The 27,056-nt window shown below is 48.0% G+C and overlaps 1 protein-coding gene across 1 annotated transcript in view; it reads right to left on the bottom strand.

Moving 5' to 3' along the window:
- si:dkey-11f4.7 (piezo-type mechanosensitive ion channel component 2) overlaps positions 1-27,056 on the bottom strand; it is a 59,744-nt gene that overhangs the window by 30,589 nt on the left and 2,099 nt on the right. Inside the window, exons 3-23 of the mRNA XM_061259165.1 lie at positions 23,503-23,604; positions 22,715-22,760; positions 22,044-22,206; positions 21,126-21,336; positions 20,392-20,605; positions 17,162-17,327; positions 16,739-16,810; positions 16,187-16,231; positions 15,684-15,819; positions 15,268-15,413; positions 14,027-14,290; positions 11,955-12,066; positions 11,088-11,266; positions 10,464-10,612; positions 9,925-10,092; positions 9,734-9,775; positions 9,597-9,629; positions 9,162-9,265; positions 8,698-8,861; positions 7,266-7,442; positions 462-611 (exon numbers count right to left, since the gene is read on the bottom strand). Of these exons, the coding sequence (XP_061115149.1) occupies positions 462-611; positions 7,266-7,442; positions 8,698-8,861; positions 9,162-9,265; positions 9,597-9,629; positions 9,734-9,775; positions 9,925-10,092; positions 10,464-10,612; positions 11,088-11,266; positions 11,955-12,066; positions 14,027-14,290; positions 15,268-15,413; positions 15,684-15,819; positions 16,187-16,231; positions 16,739-16,810; positions 17,162-17,327; positions 20,392-20,605; positions 21,126-21,336; positions 22,044-22,206; positions 22,715-22,760; positions 23,503-23,604 (2,843 nt within the window). The remainder of the gene's footprint in view (positions 1-461; positions 612-7,265; positions 7,443-8,697; positions 8,862-9,161; positions 9,266-9,596; positions 9,630-9,733; positions 9,776-9,924; positions 10,093-10,463; positions 10,613-11,087; positions 11,267-11,954; positions 12,067-14,026; positions 14,291-15,267; positions 15,414-15,683; positions 15,820-16,186; positions 16,232-16,738; positions 16,811-17,161; positions 17,328-20,391; positions 20,606-21,125; positions 21,337-22,043; positions 22,207-22,714; positions 22,761-23,502; positions 23,605-27,056) is intronic.

Genomic DNA, 27,056 nt, shown 5'->3' with positions numbered 1-27,056 from the left:
ACCCTCAGACAGGTCTTATTCTGTGGTTTTTGGGGCACGGTAACGCACCCTCAGACAGGTCTTATTCTGTGGTTTTGGGGCACGGTAACGCACCCTCAGACAGGTGTTATTCTGTGGTTTTTGGGGCACGGTAACGCACCCTCAGGCAGGTCTTATTCTGTGGTTTTTGGGGCACGGTAACGCACCCTCAGACAGGTCTTATTCTGTTGTTTTTGGGGCACGGTAACGCACCCTCAGACAGGTCTTATTCTGTGGTTTTTGGGGCACGGTAACGCACCCTCAGACAGGTCTTATTCTGTGGTTTTTGGGGCATGGTAACGCACCCTCAGACAGGTCTTATTCTGTGGTTTTTGGGGCAGGGTAACGCACCCTCAGGCAGGTCTTATTCTGTGGTTTTTGGGGCACGGTAACGCACCCTCAGACAGGTCTTATTCTGTGGTTTTTGGGGCAGGGTAACGCACCCTCAGGCAGGGTAGGATGCTGTCCTCACACTTGCGTAGCGCCCCGCACCACACGGCTGGGTCCACAGGCTCTGAGTAGAGGAGAGACTTCCTCAGCAGCTCCTCCATGTTCCCTCTAGGGGGCGCTGTCCCGTTTACAGATAGGAGGCGCTGGAGGAGCAGAGCATCAGGCAGTCACACCGCAAACTCACTCACTCTCACACCGCAAACTCACTCACTCACTCACACTCACTCTCACACTCATTCTCGCACTCTCTCACTCTCTCACTCTCTCACTCTCTCACTCACTCACTCACTCACACACTCACACTCACTCACACACACACACACACACACACACACACACACACACACTCTCACACACACACACACTCACTCACACACTCACTCTCACTCTCACACCGCAAACACACTCACACCACTCATTCTCGCACTCTCTCACTCACTCTCTCACTCACTCTCTCACTCACTCACACACTCACTCACACACTCACTCACTCACTCACTCACACACTCACTCACTCACTCACACTCACTCACACACACACACTCACTCACACACTCAATCTCACTCACTCACACACACACACACACACACACTCACTCACACACTCACTCTCACACCGCAAACTCACTCATTCTCACACTCATTCTCACACTCATGCTCACACTCATTCTCACACAATCATCTGACACATTATAACAAATTCACTTACACCCTCATTTTAACACAATCATTTTTACACACTCATTTTTAGAGACAAATGTCATAGTCATGTAAATTGATGGAATTAAAATGGGTAATGGGTAGGTGTTTGGCTGTATTTGAAAACTAATATTTTTAATCTAAACCAGGGGTCTCAAGCCCTGGTCGTAGAGAGCTACTGGGTCTGCTGGTTTTTGTTTTCACCTTAAAATCAGCACCTGTTGAGACCCAGGTAACCAGGTGAGGTGAGTTAATTAATCAATTAGAGCAGTTGATTACAGTTACGTGCAGAGTAACAACGAAAACCTGTAGCTCTCCACGGCCAGGGTTGGAGACCACTGATCTACGCAGTAGTGGAAAACTCAGGTTCTGAAAGTCCTCCCCGGTGTTCCTATCAGCTCTATTGTCTTCCTCAGCAGTTCACGGGGGGAAGAAATAAGACGCAGGACATTTATTTTCTAACCCATGGGCTAAAGATAAATTAACGCCATTATCTCAAGCAACAGCATATCTTTGTATTGAATTACTTCTGTGAAGTGAACCAAACCTCAACATGAATATTTGGGGGAGACCGAATTACCTCATTAAATTTAAATATGTATGGGTGCTTAATTTTTATTTTGTTGCAGTTTATTTCAAAGAAAGTTTAGCAAGGATCATTTTTTAGAAGTGGTTTGAAGGCATTGTCTTGTATATATTGGCTCTGTGTTGCAATCACAACTTTGAAAATGTAAAAATTAAAAATTAAAATCTCATGTGTAATATAAAAACTTTTACATTTGCTGGCTTGCAACAAAACCAGTGCATATAGCATTAAATCTAATGGGGACTGAACATGGGGAAGAGCAGGAGGCTTTCTGATAAAAAACTCCAACTGCATGCTGCAATCAAGCCCTTCCCAAACACAATACACACAGAATCCTGCGTTAGCAAGGCACTTTTGAATCCAGTCTTGCTAAAAAACTGAAGGCACGCTGCAATCAACCCAGGAAATTGATTGTGCGCATTTATTTTTGAATCCACGTTATTGTGTGCTTTCCAATATTAATTAATGACTTGCAGTGCGACCATGTCACAAGTTACCGGCTGTGCAAATGAAAAGAAGCAGCGACACGTTAACAGAATGATTAGGGACATGGTGAAAGAGGCGGGGTTTGGAACGATCAATGACACACAGCTGGGTATAAAATGGGCTGAAGGAGACTCTGCGGCTGTGACCGCACTGTTTTCTGAAAGCATACGTTTGGGCACCATGGGGCGAGTACGGATGGGCATCAGGGTTCTGCTTCTCAGTTTGTTTGGGTGCTTATGTGGCGCTCAAGGCACAGAGGTCTCGCTGATAGTCCTGTGACCCAGGAGAGTCTCCACCAAGGCTCCTGCGACGGCAGTACCTTCGGCAGACCAGTGTACAGACCAGGCCCCTGTGGTAGCCCACCACACCTTCAGCAGGCCAGCGTACACCCAGGCCCCCGTGACCGCTGGCCCAACCCTATGGGGACCACAGGTTCCCACAACTCCAGTGGAAGCTCCTCCGCCCAAACCTAACGCTGTGCAGGCCGCTGTGGGGAAGGCTCTGTTCAGCTGGAGTGGATATGGACCTGCTTGGCATCGGCCAGTTGATCGATCCAGCCGACATCACCCTGGGAGGCTGCGGCCCTGTTGAGCAGAAGGAATCCGCTCCAGTGCTTCTGTTTGAGACTGAGCTCCATGGCTGTGGCAGTGTGCTTGCAGTATGTAGCGCGCGCTAGATGTGGACTAAGTCTACAGCTAATGTGTAGCTAATGAGTTTTTTGCATCTTCAAGTTTTTTTTTGGGGGGTTTTTTTTGTTGTTGTGGCTTCAAGTCTGGATTTCTGCCTCATGTTGGTGCCAGGGTGAGAGCTTTCTCTCCTCCAGTTGTGCAGTATGAGAGTAGCGCAGTCCTGGGCCCCATTGTTCTCCAGGAGGCAGACCCAGATGTGCAGTCCCATAGTTCCCCAATGTTTGCCTTCCAGGTGCCTAATGGATTCCAAGCTCACCAATTCCCGCTCCTAGTTCCTGTCAAGAGCGAAGGATGACAAGCTTCAATTCCAGCTGGATGCTTTCAGGTTTGCCCAGGAGACCAGGAGTGATGTGAGTAAATGTTGTTTTTTTGGAGGGGCATTACTTCTGAAGGTGGTAATGAGTTCTAGCACTAACTGCAATACTTCCCCCCTCACTGTAGATCTACATCTTCTGCCACCTGAAAGCCACTGTAGCTTTGCCACATTCAGAAGGGAAGGCCTGCTCATATCCTCTTGGAAAGCAACAGTGGGTAGTGTTTGTAGTGGGAATTGTAGGAGTACTTCAGCTCATGGTATCTGGTTAACCGGTTTGTCTTCCAGGTGGATAGAAGCGTCTGGTAATGACCAGGAATGTAGCTGCTGTGACTCCAGCTGTTCTGGGAGGAAGGGCAGGAGCGTGGATTCAGGTTGTATTTCTGTACCGGCTTCATGTCTGTATTTCTGCCTCATGTTGGTACCAGGGTGAGAGCTTTCTCTCTCCTCCAGTTGTGCAGTATGAGTAGCGCAGTCCTGGGCCCCATTGTTCTCCAGGAGGCAGACCCAGATGTGCAGTCCCATCGTGTTCTGAAGACGTTTCAGAGGGCAGGAGTGTTCTGAAGACGTTTCAGAGGGCAGGAGTGTTCTGAAGACGTTTCAGAGGGCAGGAGTGTTCTGAAGACGTTTCAGAGGGCAGGAGTGTTCTGAAGACGTTTCAGAGGGCAGGAGGTAAGCTTGTGACTTCATGTGCTTCCGTTATCTTATAGAACCGACTAACCCTTTTAGTCCCAGGCCCAATACCATGTGGCTCCGGCCAAATCCCCAATGTTTGGTTTAATTTGGAGTTAATGGTCTCGCTGTCCTTTTTGAAAAGGTCCAGAGCCATATTGCAGTCTTCGGACAAGGCATTAAACTTTGGCTCGTCAAGCCTTTTGGTGAAATTGATCATTTCCCCCCTCTTCCTCCAGGTGCTTCTCGGGCAGTGGCTGGTGTGATGGCTGCCGTAGGACTGCCCTGCATCACTCTTCTGGGAATGGTGCTGGTGTGGAGACGCTATAAACCTGTTGTCCTGTAACTGGGTGGATTTGTGTTTCTAAATAAACATGAGTGAGCCAACGCTTACCGTCAGACTAATCCCAACTGCAGCAATAAGTCAATCGCCTCTGTTTGCGTACGAATACAATTGCTAAGATTTAGAACTGGCTGAACTTCTGTTTAATGTTACCTTGACTTCTGAACTTCAGTATGTGATGGAGTGCCAAAAGTACGGGACGGCCTGTAGTGGTTGAGGTAAATGACTGGGACCCGCAAGGTCAGTGGTTCTAATCCCGGTGTAGCCACAATAAGATCCACACAGCTGTTGGGCCCTTGAGCAAGGCCCTTAACCCTGCATTGCTTCAGGGGAGGATTGTCTCCTGCTTAGTCTAATCAACTGTACGTCGCTCTGGATAAGAGCGTCTGCCAAACGACAATAATGTAAAGTATACAAGTGAATGCTCAATGATGTGTTGGAGTGTGATTCCAATTGAACTGCACTTGGGAATTTCAGGACTGGAGACCATTGACATGCCTGTTGCATGTCAGTGGTCTCTATTCATTGTGTAACTTGGATTTCATATCCCTGAACAGAAGACATTTGTAGGATTAATACTTTCCATGTAACGAGATCTTTGTGGTTTCCAGCTTAATTTCTAGTTTTACAGTAATCCTGTTTGTACATGGATTAGAAGATGGCAGGGCATAACCATCCCTACAATGTCATCAGAAAATGTTAAGCAACTTTATTGTTACCTTAAGTGTAGTCTGTACATCTGGTCTTGGTCCTGTAAGTTAGTGGGGACCTTTACTAAATTGTATAAGATGGCAAGTTCCAGCCAATATTCTGGAGAAGGTTGAGGCTAGAAAATGATTGGCAATCAAATCATTAAATTCTAAAATTTTTGCATCCTTAATGTCTTGCCTTAAATGGGAATGGGTAAGTATGGTCTACAAGTGTTAGTAGCCTACCTCCCAATCAAATCAAAACTGTGGATACATAGATGGTTTATGCTTCTGTGCCACCTGTAAAAACTAAGGTAAGCAACCTATTGGTTTTACAATTGCTGGAACTAATTTCAGAACCTTCCAATACTGTGGACAATGCAAAACAGAATCAATGTGTATTTATTTTCCAATGCATCAAACCACTCCGTGTAAACTGGCATTATTCCAAATGCATAACTTTATTCAAACTGATCACTGAAACAACATTCCACGTTTAGATCATGAATGTTCTGGGACAGGGATCTATTGACAAATAACTTTGGAGCATGAATTAATTTTACTTTGGATATTTCATCCTTTTATCAGACACTGCTCCTGTGGGTCCATATTGAGCTGTTCCAGACAATATTCTCAGATTTGACGGTACATTATGTATGCAGGCCTTTTTCTTGGCTTTTCCGATAATGACTACTTGTTACTGTACTTGCCCCCGCACTCTCCATTCTTCTCAGCATGGAGGTGGAAGGTATATGGTCCTTGCCCGCCCTCCAGCCCATGGACGATGCATGCATGGACATCACAGCACAGTGGAGACCCCGTGCCAGAAGGTATGGCAAATTAAAATGCCCACTATGATGTGGATCACAACTTGGCCAAATCCACAAGCGAGAGTAACTAGCCCATGAATGTTATTTTGTTTTGCCTTTTCACTTTGTTGTTATAATTATAATAGTTGTATTTAAGAAACATTCAGATTTTGTTCAATGATTCCACTCTTCTCTGCTCTCTGCCCCTTCCTTTATTTACAGCCACAGTTAGAACCCTATTGAAACACCAAGTATTTTTACTGCAATGTTAAAGGTACAATAGGTAAGATTTTTGTGTTAAAACATTGTTACAAGACCGTTGTAAATCCCTTCCTATCATTGAAAAAGGCTCACTGCCTGTGTTTATAGTCCTTAAATTAAGGTTTCAAAATATACAGTTGAAGGCCCAACACTCTGTACCACTACAATAATTTGAGCACATTGGTTGAAGATTGGTTCAAATTGCCACAGCCAATGGCGTTTCAACGTCAGCGCGTTTACAGAGAAGGGGGAGGGATTGTACCTTTAAAGGATTGTAAGAACAACTAAACAGTGAAGCTATCAGTATTTTGTGTGTGCATGGTCTAAACTAATGTTCCTATGGTATTTCATGCTGAATGAATTATTTGAAAGAAATAACCTAAATAAAGTGCAAGATTTCTTCAAAGATAAGAATGCCTAATACAAGGTTCTGATCCACTCATTTTAACACATGCTCATCGTACACACTTCACACCATGGAGGCAGTGTATAGTGGTTTGTTTTGTGGGCTTGTAACACTTCCCAGGGTTCTTCCCAGAAATCAGAAAATGAAGCCTCCTTTCCTTCACTCATTTCCTCCTATCCAGAATTACTGGGGGAGGGGAGGAGGATGCATGTTTTGAGTATTGGGAGGCACCCAGCCAATGGGGTGACATTGGCTCAGGCAGTAAGAGCAGTCGTCTGGCAGTCGGTGGGTTGCCGGTTCGATCCCCCACCCGGGCGGTGTCGAAGTGTCCCTGAGCAAGACACCAAACCCCCAAATGCTCCTGACGAGCTGGTCGGGGCCTTGCATGGCTGCCAATTGCCGTTGGTGGGTGGGTGGGTGGGTGGGTGAGTGAGTGAGTGAGTGAGTGAGTGAGTGAGTGAGTGAGTGAGTGAGTGAGTGAGTGAGTGAGTGAGTGAGTGAGTGAGTGAGTGAGTGAGTGAGTGAGTGTGTGAGTGAGTGAGTGTGTGAGTGAGTGTGTGAGTGAGTGTGTGAGTGAGTGAGTGAGTGTGTGAGTGAGTGAGTGAGTGAGTGAGTGAGTGAGTGTGTGAGTGAGTGAGTGAGTGAGTGAGTGTGTGAGTGAGTGAGTGAGTGTGTGAGTGAGTGTGTGAGTGTGTGAGTGAGTGTGTGAGTGTGTGAGTGTGTGAGTGAGTGAGTGAGTGAGTGAGTGAGTGAGTGAGTGAGTGAGTGAGTGAGTGAGTGTGTGAGTGAGTGAGTGAGTGAGTGAGTGAGTGAGTGAGTGAGTGAGTGAGTGGCGACGACTCACCTCGGTGCAGTTGGAGGAGTATTCCTCGGGTTTGATCACCTTCAGCTGGTACATCATCTTGCAGACGACCATCACGCACGCCCACACCGAGGAGGCGCTGGAGGCCAGGGGGCGGAGCCGGGCGACGGGCAGGGCGAACGCCCAGAGCCCCAGGAACAGGGAGTTCATCAGGGACACCTGCAGGGCTCCGAACAAACAGAGTTTAAATGAAGGGAGTTCATCAGGGACACCTGCAGGGCTCCGGACAAACAGAGTTTAAATGAAGGGAGTTCATCAGGGACACCTGCAGGGCTCCGGACAAACAGAGTTTAAATGAAGGGAATTAGATGGTGACGCCTGGGGCCTGTATCACTGGATCACACAGCAGGATTATTGAGTTAGCTGGATAACTGCACTGAGAAACCCGGAAACCTCCCAAATCTGGAACATGGACCGAAGTAAAGAGCTGTTCTGGGTTTGCCCGTATGAGATTGCCTGTATGTCTATGTTAGAGAGACTGCCCGTATGTCTACGTGACAGAGAGACCGCCTGTGTGTCTACATTAGAGAGAGACCGGCCGTGTGTCTACGTTACAGAGAGACCGCCCGTGTGTCTACGTTACAGAGAGACCGCCCGTGTGTCTACGTTAGAGAGAGACCGCCCGTGTGTCTACGTTACAGAGAGACCGGCCGTGTGTCTACGTTACAGAGAGACCGCCCGTGTGTCTACGTTACAGAGAGACTGGCCGTGTGTCTACGTTACAGAGAGACCGCCCGTGTGTCTACGCTACAGAGAGACCGCCCGTGTGTCTACGTTAGAGAGAGACCGCCCGTGTGTCTACGTGACAGAGAGACCGCCCGTGTGTCTACGTTAGAGAGAGACCGCCCGTGTGTCTACGTTAGAGAGAGACCGCCCGTATGTCTACGTTAGAGAGAGACCGCCCGTGTGTCTACGTTAGAGAGAGACCGCCCGTGTGTCTACGTTACAGAGAGACCGCCCGTGTGTCTACGTTACAGAGAGACCGCCCGTGTGTCTGTTAGAGAGAGACCGCCCGTGTGTCTAAGTTACAGAGAGACCGCCCGTGTGTCTACGTTACAGAGAGACCGCCCGTGTGTCTACGTTACAGAGAGACCGCCCGTGTGTCTACGTTAGAGAGAGACCGCCCGTATGTCTACGTTAGAGAGAGACCGCCCGTATGTCTACGTTAGAGAGAGACCGGCCGTGTGTCTACGCTACAGAGAGACGTCCCGTATGTCTACGCGACAGAGAGACCGCCTGTGTGTCTACGTGACAGAGAGACCGCCCGTGTGTCTACGTGACAGAGAGACCGCCCGTGTGTCTACGTGACAGAGAGACCGCCTGTGTGTCTACGCTACAGAAAGACCGCCCGTGTGTCTACGTTACAGAGAGACCGCCCGTGTGTCTACGTTAGAGAGACCCCCGTGGTCCTGACCTCGCGCAGGGACACCCAGACGATGACGCTGGAGATGATCTTCAGGCTGTGGATCTCCAGGACCCTCCAGCAGAGCTCCTGCAGCCTCCGCAGCAGCAGCAGGGCCTGGAGCAGCAGCAGGCAGGCCCTCTCCACCACCTGCCCCCAGGGGCTCACCGGCCCCTCTGGGGCCCGGAGCAGACACGGGGTCAGAGGTCATCACCACGGCCACATCAATGGGATCACTTTCACAGGCATGTTTAATGGGCGGACATTTTGAGACTTAGGTGCTGTATGTAAGTGCTACAAAAAAACGCAGTTTTTAACCTAAAAATATATTTCCAGGGCAAAACAGACACACAATGCAATTTGTGCAAATTATTTGTGCAAATTCTAAGTGAAACATGCCAGGGAAATCGAGTTTTGTCACAACAGAATTTAATTGTTGCTCATGCAGAAGTAGAGGCCGGACTAAAAGAACAGACCAATAGGCTGCTTTTCTTCAGATTTCCCAGGATCCTTTTCTTCAGAGGTTGATACACTGTTCAGAGTGTCCATGCTGTCAGCTCCTAACTGCTCCTTTTGCAACCTGACACAGGAGCAGAGCTCACATGATGCTCACATGATACACACACACGTACACACACACACTCACACGCACTCACATGCACATACAGACACGTACACACACGTACACACACGTACACATACAGACACGTGCACACACGTACACACACACACGTACACATACAGACACGTGCACACGCATACACACACTCACATGCACAGAATGGGAAAGTGGTACTAATTAAAGGATTTTTTAAATCCTTTCAAAACTGGTAAACACTGTACAGTAGGCCCCAGAAAGCAAATGCAGGGTGTGCTCTTTTCAATGCAAACTCAAAACCCCTCAAACGTACCGTTTCTGAAGTTTTTCAACATTTTCTTTAATGCTGGGAGGTGAGAGAGAGAGAATGAGCAGGATGGGTTTGGGTCAAATGGAGCGATTAAACTTTACGATTCTGACAGCTATGAACACCGCTGGCTGAAGGCTTACATTTCAGAGATCACCTTCATTGAGGTCCTCAGGTCCTCCTCACTGTGAGGGAGAGAGGTGATGGGGAGTAGATGGAGAGAGAGCGAGGGAGGGAGAGAGAGACAGAGAGAGGAGCGGTGTTAGCAGTGTTAGCAGAGCCAGGTGGAGGTGGGGGGGGGTTAGCGTGTGAGTCACTCAGCTCGCCCTCGTACCTGGACCCCCCCTGGCGCACAGGTATGTTGTCCAGGTCGGTGAGCTCCAGGAAGTCGGTGTTGAAGTAGTGCAGCTGCAGGATGCAGGCCAGCAGGAAGGCGGCGGGCAGCAGGATCCGTGCAAACAGCTCCACCGTGTCGTACTGCTCCAGCCCCAGGTCCCGCAAGCTGGGGGAGAGAGGAGAACTACAAATCCCAGCATGCACCGGTGCCAATCACTCTGCAGTAGTTACACCTGGCCGGTAGGGTGTCGTCACAATATGGATCACAATATCAGTCCAGGGTCGAGTAATAATAGTTGTTTTGGATTCAAATACTTGTCTGTGCTCGATCGATCTTGCCTGGTGCAATTAAGCAAACTAAGAGGAGCAGATGGCGGGGTTTGCATTTCTTGAGGGTATTTCAGAGGTTCCAATACACCAGACAAGCTCAGTAAAGTGTAGGAAAGTAATGGATTCCAAAACAATCATGTATTTGACCTTGATTTGGTCTGACTCATATACAGCACTGTGATATGACACACACATATCTATTCTCACCCCTCCTCCGACATGCCGATGATCTGCTGGAACATTCCGGAGACGCTGTTGAACTGGTACATGTAGATGAAGATGAGGACCAGCATGGAGTACCCCACCACCACGGCCCAGAAGTACTTCAGCACCCTCCTCCACACATCGTAACGGACCTGGGGGGTCCCGAAGGCAGGCGTTACTAACACCCCCCTGCCTCCTCGAAAACAAGATATACGCTCTGCACACATTGTAGCCCGAGATGTCACCTGAAATGACACCTGTAAGATCTCTCTGGAAAGCAGGATCATGGACTGATCCTTATTCGCCATGTTTAGAGGCTCCATTCACTTGGGTAGGACATGGAAACCACCTCCACTGATTACGTAGTATGTTGGTAGCAAGACACAGACCAACACCAGTGGAGTTACCATCAGGGTATATGACTTGGATACACCAAAGGAAGTCTTCTCAACATACCCTCCATCCAGAAAATATCCACCAATCGGCATCGCTGTTGTTCTGTCTCCTATTAGCAACATGCTCGATGACTGGTGGATCTCCTCTGGTTTCCATGGGCTGGGGGTGGGGCATGGGGTAAGGGCGGTTCAGCCAATCAGGGAAGACCGAGGGAGGAGGCGGGGGTCTCACCTGATAGAGGACGAGGCAGAGGAGGAAGAGGATGATGTAGAGGATCTTGTAGACCATGACCTTCCCCGAGAAGCTGACCACGAAGAACATGGCGCAGCAGAAGAGGATCCAGTACTTCACCAGCGTGCCTTTGACCAGGGCGCCCAACACCGTCATCAGGGGGGAGGCCTCGCTCTCCTCTGGGGGGAGGGGGGGGGGGGCAGTAAGAACAGTCACCTTTCCCACAGCCTGCTGCGTACTGAGGGCATCTTGCATAAACCTTGTGTCTCCAAAAATTGAACAAAACTGAAACCGTATGGAAAAAAATAAACCCACTTTCCAATGAGCATTATGATTTGACCATTTGGGCTTTTCTGAATCAACTTTAGTAGATGTGATGAGACCCTGAGGCTACATTAGGGTGAGAAGGTTCTACGTATGTTGAAAAAGTATTATTGTTATTGCATGACACAGAGAGGATTATTTTACATTAACGATGTGCTTTCTCCACAGTGCGTGACACATCCAAGCTCCTCAACATAGAACTTTGTTGAGGAGTTCTGGATCACCATGTGTGACGTGCACCTGGATCACAGTGTGTGATGTGCACCTGGATTACTGTGTGTGACGTGCACCTGGATCACTGTGTGTGACGTGCACCTGGATCACCGTGTGTGACGTGCACCTGGATCACTGTGTGTGAGGTGCACCTGGATCACTGTGTCACGTGCACCTGGATCACCGTGTGTGACGTGCACCTGGATCACTGTGTCACGTGCACCTGGATCACCGTGTGTGACGTGCACCTGGATCACTGTGTGTGACGTGCACCTGGATCACCGCATGTGGGGTGACAACAGGGCCTTCCACACAGTGTGGAGCTCTCACCTGATGGCTGAACTTTGACCTCTTCTAGTGCTTCCTGTTTCAGCATCTGCGCTTCCCTTTTCTCCTTCAGGTTCTGTCGCTGTAGCAACCAGAAGCTGAATGCGTAGGTAACCTGTGGGGGGTGGAAATTGGACCCAAAGGACAGTAAGCAATGGAAGATTCTCAAGAAATAACGAGAGAAAAAGAGTTCCGGTTTCAAAAGCAAGAGGAACTACAGGAGAAGTCACTTTGGGCTCTTTCCAATCGCTTATCGTTCACCTCCTCTCTCCTTTTCCTGTTGCTGACCCAGAAATCAATCAAGCTGCGCCAACAACCCGTTAAATGTTCCTTCTCAGAGCTAGAAGTAGAAGTTCAGAGGCTCCCGACCTTTCCTTAGAGCAAAGAAACATCAGCGCATCCTTTCCAGACATATTTCTTTTGGAAAGTATGCCGTATAAAAGATCGACCTGTGGATCCATTACATTACATTACATTATTGGCATTTGGCAGACGCTCTTATCCAGAGCGACGTACAGTTGATTAGACTAAGCAGGAGACAATCCCCTGGAGCAATGCAGGGTTAAGGGCCTTGCTCAAGGGCCCAACGGCTGTGCGGCTTATTGTGGCTACACCGGGGATCGAACCAACAACCTTGCATGTCCCAGTCATGTTCCTTAACCACTACGCATCTGCCCCATCTGCCACGTCTGTAACTGACGTGGCTTTGAACTGATGCAAAGACATTCCATTTGCTGAATTCACGGGTTCTCAAATTTCCCCGTCTTCACTTTCTTTTCTTGTCTCTCTTGTTGAGCTCGGAGCAGAAAAAGGAGCACGGACGGGAGACAAGAGGTGGAAAATAAGCGATTGGAAAAGGCCCGGCGGGGGCTGGTGAACCGAGGCCCTGCAGTGATGTGGTGAATACGATAGTACACTAATCCATATTTATTACAGGTCTCTGAATCACAAGCACGCACAGGAGAGTCGTTCGGGAAGCGGGGCTGTGAGCAGATATTGACCCGTTACTGAAGACGGCAGGACTAGTGTAACTCACACAAACTGCACAAATTAATCAAGTGTGAAAAAAGTGCAATAAAACCGTAATTAAGTCTGCAGCCCTATGAGAGGCTCCCTTAATGTGCAGCGGCAGTGTGTTGGGATTAATGACATAATTACAGCAGAACCGCTGAGCTGCACTGCGGCTCGCTAATGCCACCGCTGCGTGGCGACTCGCTCAGTTAAAGAAACGGCAGTGTTGACCGGAAGTCTTTCTCGGTCATTGCTGTAGTAATGATTGTTTTATCATTTTAATATCCTGAAATGAGGGGAAAGTGAGGCCTTCAAATCAGAAGAAGATGTGGTGATAAACACGGCCACAGGGGAATTGTTCGACAGGATGTATCAAAACGCGCTAATGTGCTTGCAGTATACCTGTTGGACAAATTCTATTTATTTTATTTTTTTAAAGTGGACCGTGCACAACAATCTAGCTCAGATTCAGCTCAAGAGCTGATTTTCATCTGTAGTCTCTTGGCAGGTGATCCAGATCCTTGAATTAAAATTAAGGAGGACAGAGAGTTCAAAAATAGAGTAAATTCTGCTGTGTAATTCTGTTCTGTCACCTGGTCTTTTAAACCGGTAAAAAGGTAACAGGTGTGTGTGTGTGGTCTCTCAGTGCTCTGTGACCTGGTCTTTTAAACCGGTAAAAAGGTAACAGGTGTGTGTGTGTGGTCTCTCAGTGCTCTGTGACCTGGTCTTTTAAACCGGTAAAAAGGTAACAGGTGTGTGTGTGTGGTCTCTCAGTGCTCTGTGACCTGGTCTTTTAAACGGGTAAAAAGGTAACAGGTGTGTGTGTGTGTGTGTGTGTGTGTGTGTGTGTGTGTGTGAGGTCTCTCAGCGCTCTGTGACCTGGTCTTTTAAACAGGTGAAAAGGTAACACGTGTGTGCGTGCGTGCGTGCGTGCGTGCGTGCGTGTGTGCGTGTGTGCGTGTGTGCGTGTGTGCGTGTGTGCGTGTGTGCGTGCGTGCGTGCGTGCGTGCGTGGTCTCTCAGACCACAGGTCTATAACAGGTAAGTGCTCAACGGCGCTCTGACCTTTGCCCCCAGGTGCAGGCAGGGCGCGTGGGAGCTCCGCAGGTCCAGGTCGTTGAGCGCGGCGGGCGGCAGGCGGGGGTAGAGCTCGTGCCGGCTGAGACGCAGGCTGCTGATGAAGGCGCTCAGCACCAGCGCAGTACCATACACCGACAGCACGGGGGCGCTGAGCATGGCGTACCGACGCCGGTCCCGCATGATCCAGATCACACACGACCACACCAGCAGGGCAAAGGTCAGCCAGCTGTTATACGTGATGCTCCAGATCTGTGGCGGGACAGGAAGGTGAGAACTGAGACCCGATACCCTTTCTTCAAAACCCTTTCATTAATTACATTCTATTACATTATTGGCATTTGGCAGACGCTCTTATCCAGAGCGACGTACAGTTGATTAGACTAAGCAGGAGACAATCCTCCCCTGGAGCAATGCAGGGTTAAGGGCCTTGCTCAAGGGCCCACTGGCTGTGCGGATCTTATTGTGGCTACACTGGGGATGGAACCACCGACCTTGCGGGTCCCAGTCATGCACCTTAACCACTATGCTACAGGCCACAGACTTTCGGTCCCAAGACTGATATATGACACTCTCTCACCCTTATACCTTTTCAATCAATCAAAAGACTGATATATGATTGTTTTGAGCCCCTATTAAAACCCTACAAAATTCTCAACTTTCTCCACCAAAGCCAAAACCCATTTCAGTGGAGCCGCTCCATATTGGTCTTGGTACTGAAAGGATTCATTTTATTAACATCCAGCTATATTGCATCAGGATGAGCCACTCTGGCCTCTTCTGGAATGTCTTTAAAAATAGAGGTTCATCACATACTGTTAGCACACAGTGCTACACAGGCAACACATTACAGACCATAGATCAAGAGTTCATTGTGTGTGTCTGTGTTTGCAATGTTGTGTTAAGATGCATGCGTTTCGTTATATTGCATAATGTAAAATGATATTACACTCATGAATTAAGGTGTGAATAGTACCTAAAAAGGTACAAATGGGGAAGGTACCCTAAAGGTACCTAACAATGCACCCCTAGCCAGCAATATAATTAATTTGTACCTTTTTGCTTGAAAAACAAACTCTTTTGTCCCCAAATAAAACATTACTTTATTTTTAGGGAAATATTGGGAAATTTGATCCTAGGAGAATTAAATGTACCTCCACTCTCTTTGTGTGAGAGTGTAGATTAGCAGGTTTACCATCATGACGAAGAGGGTAGATTAGCAGGTTTACCATCATGACGATGAGGGCGCTGATGTAGCTGTGCTTCATCACCAGCTGTCCGAACAGAACCAGTCCACTGGGCCCCGCTGGGTCCGGCCCGGTCTCTGTGGCGCTGGCCGTGAGCCCCTCCCCCAACACCTTCTCCTCCCGCGAATCTGAGAGGCAGAAAACGTGGAGTCCTGACCAAATTCTCACCCCGGCTCTTTCAACCTGCCATCATCCCCTGATTCAGCTGGCATAAACATTGTTCTCTCCCTCTCCACCTCAGCTGATGTACGGTGAGCGTTCTGGCACAAAATGGCTGCCGTTGCATCACCCATCGCCCATTGGTAGTGGTTGAGGCAGGCTCCCCCATGACTAAGTTGATTTACTCAAACAGAAACAGGGCTGTCCCAGGGAGAGCCCCCCTTTAGTGGGCGCAGTACCGTGCGTCTGAGACGCTTGGCTTCCGTAGACCGGCAGGGAGTAGCAGTCGGGGTATGCTGACATCCTGTCCATGGCTGACATCACTTCCTGTTCCCTGGGGTCCTGCCTTGATCTGCTTAACAGCATCACCACAGGCTACAGAAGAACACAGTTTACATTAATAATATACTATATATCACAAACACAGAGACCAAAACACTTCCTGACAAGAGGGCCTTCAAACCCGTCAAGGTTTTACATAGTGAGGAAACAATCCCCAGATAATGATATTTTAATTACCATGGTTACAGTTTGTGAGGGAAGAACTTATAAAGGCTTGTGATAGCAAACCAATGTCAGAAATGTCCTGGCAAGTAGAAACATAGACACCTTGAGATAATTTCTGAATAAACTGATGACTTTGGCACAAGCACCGACTGCAACAGTAACTAAAATAAAATATAAAAATGATGGAGTAGCAGAGAGACGGTCTCCCTGAAGTCCTCAAGGCGCCTGAACGAACCTCGTTTGAAAAGCCCATGTCGTCCTCCTCCATACTGGCTAGCAGCTGCAGAATACGGATAATTCAAATTAAAAACGAACGAATTCCCCATTGAGGTCAGAACTGTAGAAACTCTCCCCACCTTCAAGCGCAAGCTGAAGACGCACCTCTTCAAGCAGCACCTCTCCCCATCCCTCCCTACCTCCCTGTGAACCTTAATTGTTGTCTCTGTGACTTGCTTTGTGTATCGGTATTTTTAGTTGGCCAGGTAAGCAGTGTTTGGATAGTTAACTTTGATCACTTTTGCTCTGTTTGTTTCTTTGTTCTCAAAAAAAATAAATAATAATAAAATAAAAAAAAGGCCCTCGTCCTTATCTTTGTTGTACAGGTAGCAGTTGAAATTGTACTTCTCTCTAGGGTCTTTCAGCTAACTTATCCCTGGTTATGGGTATGCACTTTGTTGTACGTCGCTCTGGATAAGAGCGTCTGCCAAATGCCAATAATGTAATGTAATGTAATGTAATGAAGAAGCGCTGCAGTGCTGTGCATTGCTCCCTAGGTGGCGCTGCTCACCTGCGTCTTCTCCCCCGAGAGCCACAGCACCCCCCCAAGACCCGGGGGTGCGTCGGAGAGGCGGGGTGTGTCCTGATCGGAAAAGCCGAAACATATTTTACCAAACCGCAGTTAGCAACCCCAATAAATACTTTACCAAACCACTGTTAGTAACCCCAATAAATACTTTATCAAAACCACTGTTTATGAGAAATTAGCGAGCTTAGCGTCTGCTAAATGGTTGGGGGGGCGGGGAGATGAGGGGGGGGGTACTACTGTTAAAGAGCTAATTTAGTGTGTGGGGGGGGGGGACTGGCACAGTACTGCTTAATAGGCTGGCACAGTACTGCTGTTTCTGAGTGAATATGTGGACGCAGAAGGTGGTGTGTGTGGAGGGGGGGGGATATGTGGACGCAGAAGGCGGTGTGTGGGGCATGGCAGTACCTCCTCCACTACATGGACCCACTTGTGCAGCATGGCCACCAGCGTGTAGTACAGGGTCAGCACCACCAGGGGGCTCACGAACACGGGCCAGGACGCGTCCGCATGCAGGCCCAGCTGGTGCGGATCCGAGCGGTTCGTCCGGATGAACGCCGTCATTCCGAAGAGCCTGACGCGCGACCGGGAAGTGGAGAGGGAACACACGGGATGAACATGTAGCCCGTATAGTGAGGTCAACAGACTGAAGATTCACTTTCCTGCTCCCAATGAGGGCTTTTGTCTTGTACACAGTTGCACAACATAGTGTGTGTCACCTGTGACAGGTACATGAAGCAGTTCTGCCAATACTGCGCACTGCCTTGTCATACACAAGCCTGTCATCCAGTGACCCTCATTTCATAATCACAAATTATATTTTCAGGATGGATGTCTTTATTAGGGGAGACCTTAGACAGAATATTGTTTATATATATATGCTGCACTCAGAAATTGAGGTATGAAAAGTGCCTAAAAAGGTACAAATGCTTGTTGCTGGGACGGTAACCTATCGGTACATAAAACCGTACCCCTAGCCAGCAAAATATAATTAGTTTGTACCTTATTTGCTTGGGGAATGTACTCATTTGTACACAAAGGGAAGATAACTACTTTCAGGGAACATTTGGGGAATTTGATCCTAGAAGAATAAAAGTCACTGGGTTTCACAGAAGAACTGCAGCAAGTTCCCACTCGATCATACTCAGAAGTCCATCCATCCATCCATCCATTATCTTTTTTTTTTTTTTATATAAATTTTTTCCAGATTTTTCCCTTTTTCTCCCAATTTGGTAGCCAATTGTACCTCGTCTGATTCAATTGGAGGTAGTCGTATTAGATGTACCGCCCGTACCCCGTCCCTCGGCGGCCCGAATGAGAGCGACACGCCTTCTTCAAGCCGTCTCGTCTCGTGCCCGTTGCCGTGATTCCGAGGTGCTTATTGTGCGGCGATCTAATAACCCTGCCAAGTCCCTTCCTCTGGAGCAGCGAGCCAATTATTGCTGCCCCACGTGAGCCGGCCAAACTTTGCTTTTTGGCAGGACCGAGAATCGAACCCCGGTCCCCGGTGTGCAACTGAAGCAAACTGCAACCGCAAGTATCCATCCATTATCTTAACCCGCTTATCCTGAACAGGGTCGCAGGGGGGGCGGAGCCTATCCCAGCATACATTGGGCGAAAGGCAGGAATACACCCTGGACAGGTCGCCAGTCCATCACAGGGCACACACACCATTCACTCACACCCTCATACCTATGGGCAATTTAGACTCTCCAATCAGCCTAACCTGCACGTCTTTGGACTGTGGGAGGAAACCGGAGTACCCGGAGGAAACCCACGCAGACACGGGGAGAACATGCACAGAGAGGCCCCGGCCGACGGGGGTTCGAACGCAGGACCTGTTTGCCGTTTGCTGTGAGGCGGCAGTGCTACCCACTGCACCATCCGTGCCGCCTAGTCAGAAGTCGCAACTGCCAATTTCACATAAATCGATCGTTTATGTAAAATGTTTTAGTTTTTGGCTGTTTTAGGCTTTCAACTTAATAGACTGTTTGTAGAACAATAGCTTGGCTTTCACAGTCGGCATGTCTTAATGCCAAATGTAGAGTAAAAATACAGTTTTTAAGCTTTTAAACGCATTGTTTGGAGGTTAGCCAGTTTGTCAACAGTCATCAGCACTAGCAACCACTTTAATGTCATCATTGTCTCGTGTTTCATGATTTGTAGGCGATGTCTCAATGTCTGTCTCAATGTCAAATTCAGTTTTAAAATATAGTTTTAAATGTTTAAAACGTAAGATGATGAGGTAGCAACGCTTTCGCGTCATTTGAAGGTTAGCCAGCTTGTCACCGTTCGCCAGTCACTTGGCTAGTAACAACCAAATCAGGCGCGTTCAAGATGCGCCAACATATTCCAACGTTAGCTAACAGTTTGAAAATGTAGCGTATGGGTGTTGCTGGGGAAAACGCCATGAGAACTAAAGTTGACAATATGTGGCCGTTAAAATAAACTTTAATCAATGTAATATTTGTTCTTACCTTTAAAAATAATCCACAGGTAAGCAACGAACTAGCTAGTTGTGGTTAGACCTTAAGTCGCATCTATTTGTATGAAAAAGGCGTTGGTGGCGAACTTCATTTAAAAGCGTTCAACAGTAACGTTAACTTAACGGTTTGCTTCAAACATAGTTTGCCCTGAACGTTTGCTGTCTTGAATGTACGTGAGCTCCGTTCTTGCCTTCAAGTTAATGTAGCGATTCGGTTTCATCGGATTTTACTCAAAAAAATTTCATTTCATGGTCCTAATGTCAAGAGTTAAATGTCCAGAGTAAAAATATAGCATATAATACATACGATGACAAGATATAGACCCAGAGTTTCGTTAGCACAATGTCGGTAATCTCCTACTAGCCTCACTTAACTACCATCCCGGGACGAAACATTGAATCCGTTTTTCCTGAAAAACATGGTTTGGGGGTACTCAAAATGCAACGGGACACAACTCGTAGTCGTATCTGTAGTAGAGAGATAACTTTGGTATTGTTAGAAAGCTTACATTCTGCTTAAAGCTTAAATTCAAAATACGTTTTGGGGTCAATACGACTGATTTTGATAAAGTAGGTCACAGGCCTACAGTACATTTGGAACAACCTACCAGCTGATTTTCTTATAAAACTGCAGGACTGTGTACCTAAGACAATGATGCAGTTTAAAAGATGAAGGGTGGTCGTAACAAATATTGATTTGATTTAGTATTCTACTGTTTACTTCTCTTGATAGACATTGATAGTACATTGATGTTTAGAAACATTTCATTTTTGAAAGCAATGAAAATGTTTTTCTTCAGTTTTTTTGATTGTTCTTAAGATATTTACGCAGTATTGTATGTTCTCAAGAAATTCACAATCAGAATTATTTGCCATTTGAGATAGAAAGGGCAGCCTGTGGTAAGAGGGGTGTGATCAGGAGGTGGTCGGGGTGAGGTCAGGTGCGGTCAGGTGTGATCAGGAGGTGGTCGGGGTGTGGTCAGGCGTGATCGGGGTGTGGTCAGGTGCGGTCAGGTGTTGTCAGGTGTGATCAGGAGGTGGTCGGGGTGAGGTCAGGTGCGGTCAGGTGTGATCAGGAGGTGGTCGGGGTGTGATCAGGAGGTGGTCGGGGTGTGATCAGGAGGTGGTCGGGGTGAGGTCAGGTGCGGTCTACCTGGCGTAGACGTCCTGTGGGGGCACCAGCTCCTGAGCGAGGGGCAGCTGGTACAGATAGAGCAGCAGGATGTGCCCAGCGCTGAAAATGGCCATGAGCACACACAGGGTGCTGAAGAGGAGCAGGCTGATAGTGCGGCCACACACCCACCACCAGACCAGGCCCAGGAACGTCCCGAAATACAGCGCTGAGGTGAGAGAGGGCAGGGAGATGCCTGCACAGAGAGGGGGGGGGGGGGTCATATGTAAGCAGTGAGGCTGACGTGGCTGAACATCCCTGCTGAAAAAAACAGCTCAAGCTTGGTTTTGAGACAGCTGGCAGCTGGTTGACCAGCTCAGACCAGCTCCATACTCATCATGGTTAGGCCACCTGGTATCATAGCTGGATTTTACACCAGGGATGTCAAACAAACCGCCAACTTTGTTTTAAATTTTACTTCGAGACGTAAAAGTTACAGCCAAATACTGTCGGTTTAAAATGGCCAATTGAAAAAAGGGGTTTACCTTTACAAAATAGACTATTCAAACAAAAATATGAATTATACAGTCCTGTAACAAAACTAATGCATTTAGTTCTAGTGCATAGATGGACCCCATGATCTGGTATCTGTTAAGGCTCTGTTCCAGTGTGTGGATGGGCCCCGCAGTCTGGTATGAAATCTGGAGCGTGTGGGTGGCGTTTATGGTGATGGATGACTCGGGGGTTTCCATAGTTACAGACAGGTGGGGGAGTACCTGCGAGGCCCAGCAGGACGGTGATGACCACTTTGCCGGCAGTGTTGAGGACCGTGGCCAATAGGAGACGCAGTCCCGCGGAAAACACCATCAGCTTCTGCACGAGGCGCGGGGGCTCGTGGAGCGTGGCGCTGGTCTCATACGAGCTGTAGGATGAGCCTGAGCCCTCACTGTCTGCGTCTGAGTCAGAGTCCAACTGCTGCAGGGCCTCCTACCGCACACACACACACACACACACGCACATATATACACATATACACACACACACACGTACACATATACACATATATACACACGCGCACACACACACACATACACACACACACGTACACACACACACACGTACACACACACACACGCATATATACACATATACACACACACACACACATATACACACACACACACACACAGACATAACACGCACACACGCATATACACACACACACACACACACACACACACACACGTACACATATACACATATATACACACCGCACACACACACACGTACACATATACATATATATACACACACACATATATACACACACACACACACACGCATATACACACACACGTACACATATACACATATATACACACGCGCACACACACACACATACACACGCACACACACGCATATACACACGCACACACCCGCACACACACACACACATATACACACGCACACACACATACACATACACATATACACACACAGACAGACATATAACACACACACACACAGACATAACACACGCACACACGCATATACACACATACACACAGCACACACAGACATAACACACACACATATACACACGCACACAGACAAATATTACACGTATTACACGTTTGGTGAAGAGGGAATGCAGTCTCTCTCAGACCGGCGTGCGCACGCTCTGAGCGGAGTACCTCGGGGTCAGAGGTCAGGGTGCAGTTCTCGTGTGGTGGTGCATTCTGGGGCTGTGGCCGCAGCAGCCTGCCGCAGAGCCGGTAGATGAACAGAGAGGACAGGAAGAGCCCCAGGTCCGGGGCCAGCAGCCGGGCAATGTTCCCCGCGTCCACCGCACTGAATCTGGGGAACAGGAACATCTGACTGGGGCGTGCCTCACATTAACACCTCTGTGTGCTGCACTCTCAGAAGTAGTGGTACATTTCACAATGGTAGTACATTTTTGTTCTTCAAGGATCACATTTTCCCAAATGTACCTAAAAGTACAGTAATGTCCTCTTTGGGTACATGAGAGATTATGCTTTCCAAGCAGAAAAGGTACAAATTAATGATATATTGTTGGCTGGAGCTGGAACTCTATGTACCCATAGCGTACTGCCCCAGTGACAAGCCTTTTACCCTTTTAGGCACTTTCTTAACCTTTATTTCTGAATATTATTATTATAAATATTGTTTAGCAAAACAAAAATATGAATATTTTCTACAGTAGGTCTAGTACTGCTCTGCTACTCTTATTATTTCATTATTCTATTATAGTTTTATTGACTTATTATATAACTAAGAAAGGCTGTGGTATATAAAGATCAGGCTTGCTATAAATGCCCCTGTCTGCCCAAATAAGGTCTCATACCTCACGATCCCCAAACAGTAGAAGAAGTCCTCCCAGAAGCCACTCACTGTAGAAGATCAGAATGAAGTTCACAAACTGAACTCAGTCACAGTAAACTATCTTACCAATTCCTGTACATATTACCATTTAATCCACACAAACCTGCAGGACTTGGGGAGTCTGGAGTCTGTTGTCTTACTTTGCCTGTGCACGTAGGCCTTGGTGATGTGCAGTCTTACTGTGCATGTGCACGTAGGTGATGTGCACTCTTACCGTGCATGTGCACAGGCACATATGCGATGCTCACCTTTACCATGCATGTGCATGTGGGCATAGGTGATGTGCACTCTTACCGTGCACGGGCACGTAGGCGTAGGTGATGTGCACGCTTACCGTGCATGTGCACAGGCACATATGTGATGTGCACCTTTACCATGCATGTGTATGTGGGCATAGGTGATGTGCACTCTTACCGTGCACGGGCACGTATATGATGTGCACCTTTACCATGCATGTGCATGTGGGCATAGGTGATGTGCACTCTTACCGTGCACGGGCACATGGGCGTATGTGATGTGCACGCTTACCGTGCATGTGCAAAGGCACATATGTGATGTGCACCTTTACCATGCATGTGCATGTGGGCATAGGTGATGTGCACTCTTACCGTGCACGGGCACGTATGTGATGTGCACCTTTACCATGCATGTGCATGTGGGCATAGGTGATGTGTACTCTTACCGTGCACGGGCACGTAGGTGATGTGCACTCTTACCGTGCACGTAGGCGTAGGTGATGTGCACTCTTACCGTGCACGGGCACGTAGGCGTAGGTGATCTGCAAGCCGCACTGTAAGGACAGGAACATGACGCTCGTGCAGCAGATCAGCAGCAGAAACTTCCCTGTTTTGCCTTGAATGAAAAAATGACAGACAAAACTTTTAAACAAAAGTGAAGCCAACTAAGATTAATATATTGATGGATGAATTGTGTATAATCATGACTTTATTTCACCCTCTTGCAACCAATAGCAAATCTATACAAGCTAATAAAGATGCTGGGTATTGGCTGGAAATCATATCGACTGCTGTCATACTGTATCAAAACAACTGTTATGTTTTAATAGGTTGATGACTGAGCACTGTCATTTTTAATTGGTTGATGACTGAGCACTATCATTTTTAATAGGTTGCTGACTGAGCACTGTCATTTTTAATTGGTTGATGACTAACTAATTGCATTCTCAGTGTCAGGGTACCATTTTAGAGGTGGCTGTCCTCTCCACTGCCTGTTTACTACGAGCAGAAATGGCAGTATTACCTCCTGTGTGTGTGAGTGTGTGTGCATGTGTATGAATAAGTGTGTGTGCGCGTGTTTGTGAGTGAGTGTGCATGTGAGCCAGTGTGTGTGTGTGTGTGTGTGCATCCCATTTAGTAAGTTTGCTACGGTCAGCAGACTTGGTAGCTAAGTGACAGATTAGGAGCCCCATCAGATTAAAGGTTTTAGAAAGACACGATGTTTCAGTAAATATTACAAAAAAGGGCTCTGAGCTCTGGGCTATGTGTGTGCATTGTTCTTAAGACCAGATACTATTATTATTATTATTATTATTATTATTATCATTATTATTATTATCATTATTATTATCATTATTATTATCATTATTACTACTATTATGATTGATTATGATTATTATGATTATTTTTATTATGACTATTTTTATTATTATTATTACTATTATTATTATTATTATTAATGTTATAATGTTTAGAATTATTATCAGTAGATGGGAGGTTTGCGCAGTAAATGTCAGGAAAGGCGTATCTATTTTCAGCGGCGGGGTTGAGCTGTGCGATTGTGGGGAGAGGAATGTCTTGCGCTTGTTTGTTTTTTCAGAAAACCAAATCTATTACGGCTCGGCATCAGCTGACACGGCAAATGCGTTTCCGATGACCGGATTTTTACTAAAAGCTTAATATGGTTTCGCCCTCCTAACCCCCGCCCTCCCCTGGCGAAGCTGTCCATTCCCCCGCGGTTACGATGCGGCGCGATCGCTGTCCCTCCCGCGGGCGGGCTGAGATCACAAGGCACCGCCGCCATCAGCCGGGAGCTCTCAGACAGAAACAAACACACATCCTCTCAGGCACTGCTGACACCACAACTTTTAATTCCTCAGAAATAATTACTCTGCATAATTTATGAGGCCACTCCTCTTAACAAAGGCCAAGGGCCTCCTGGAATAGGAATATTTAACAGAGCGGACTGACCTCAGCGCAGCAACACTCAGACCTCACCTCATCCTGCCAATAACCATAACTTCAAATAGCTGTGTGTGAAAGGAATTCTACCTCCACGAAAAGCTTACCAGAGCATTCCCTCCGTCTCCTTAGACTCAGATTTCAGAACCAAACCAGGAAATGTGTTCATGCGTTTCCTTCTAAGCTCTCAGCATTGTTAAAAAAAATGTAAAAAAAGATTTTTGTTTCAGCAGTGAGTGAGCAGATCTTATGGGGATGGGGGGGTCGTTCCACCACTGGGGGGCTGGGCAGGGAGAAGCTCCACGGTCAGGACAATCCTGACTGTCAACAAAGGAACGGGGCTAACAGGACAATCCTGACCGTCAACAAAGGAACGGGGCTAACTGAGTTCACCACGGACATGAAACAGCCCCGGCTGAATGCTAGAGTAATGTAACGGGTACAGAACTCGGCTTGTAACCTGAATGTTGTTGGTTTGAGTCCCGGGCAAATATATATCCAGCTGTATAAACTGATACTGTGTAAAAATGCAAGTTGTGTAAGTTTCTGTGGATAAAAGCTGTCAGCAAAATGCTCGTAATGGAAAGGAGTGAATCCCGGCTGTGTAAAACTATTAGCAGGGAATGTCACCCTGAACGGGGGGGGGATTGGCTGTTAATGGGAGGGATTGCTTACAGGATTCACAGCACTAGACGCTGAAACCAACGGAATGTTCCAGATGGTTTAGCGGAATTCAGACACGTTCTAATCAGGGGGGGCAGATGATGAGCATCCTGTAATTGGCTATCGATTCTGGTTCTTACACGCAAACACTTTTCAAAACATCGACGGCAACAGTTCGTCATTTTAACCTGCTCGACAAATGGCAAAATGCATGGTACAAATGGCTAAATGCAGAGTACGTTGAGTAGAATGAAAGGAAAACACATTTTGGTCGAGTGTGTAAATGTGGTGAGTGGACTGCATTTATAGAGGTTTGGGTGTCTTACCAAGGGCGAGGGATTGAACCGGCAACCTTCCGACCGCCAGCCAACCGCTCTCACCTCCTGAGCTCATGTCACTCATGGTCTGTGTGGGTCAGAGAAAGTGGCCCGTGTCCGTGTGACAGCCGGGTGATTGTGTCCGTGTGTCCGTGTGGCAGCCGGGTGATTGTGTCCGTGTGACAGCCAGGTGATTGTGTCCGTGTGACAGCCGGGTGATTGTGTCCGTGTGACAGCGGGGTGATTGTGTCCGTGTGACAGCCGGGTGATTGTGTCCGTGTGACAGCCGGGTGGTTGTGTCCGTGTGACAGCCGGGTGATTGTGTCCGTGTGACAGCCGGGTGATTGTGTCCGTGTGTCTGTGTGACAGCCGGGTGATTGTGTCCGTGTGACAGCCGGGTGATTGTGTCCGTGTGACAGCCGGGTGGTTGTGTCCGTGTGACAGCCGGGTGATTGTGTCCGTGTGACAGCCGGGTGATTGTGTCCGTGTGTCCGTGTGACAGCGGGGTGATTGTGTCCGTGTGTCCGTGTGACAGCCGGGTGATTGTGTCCGTGTGACAGCCGGGTGATTGTGTCCGTGTGTCTGTGTGACAGCCGGGTGATTGTGTCCGTGTGACAGCCGGGTGATTGTGTCCGTGTGGCAGCCGGGTGATTGTGTCCGTGTGTCTGTGTGACAGCCGGGTGATTGTGTCCGTGTGACAGCCGGGTGATTGTGTCCGTGTGGCAGCCGGGTGATTGTGTCCGTGTGTCCGTGTGACAGCGGGGTGATTGTGTCCGTGTGGCAGCCGGGTGATTGTGTCCGTGTGACAGCCGGGTGATTGTGTCTGTGTGACAGCCGGGTGATTGTGTGTGTGACAGCCGGGTGATTGTGTCCGTGTGGCAGCCGGGTGATTGTGTCTGTGTGTCCGTGTGACAGCCGGGTGATTGTGTGTGTGACAGCCGGGTGATTGTGTCCGTGTGGCAGCCGGGTGATTGTGTCCGTGTGGCAGCCGGGTGATTGTGTCTGTGTGTCCGTGTGGCAGCCGGGTGATTGTGTCCGTGTGATTGTGTCCGTGTGACAGCCGGGTGATTGTGTCCGTGTGACAGCCGGGTGATTGTGTTCGTGTGACAGCCGGGTGAGGAGGGGA

Source organism: Conger conger, chromosome 10 (genome assembly GCF_963514075.1).
Source record: "Conger conger chromosome 10, fConCon1.1, whole genome shotgun sequence".
Lineage (NCBI taxonomy): Eukaryota > Metazoa > Chordata > Actinopteri > Anguilliformes > Congridae > Conger > Conger conger.
Note: the sequence above shows the minus strand (reverse complement) of the source record. Positions and strands in the feature narration are given on the sequence as shown.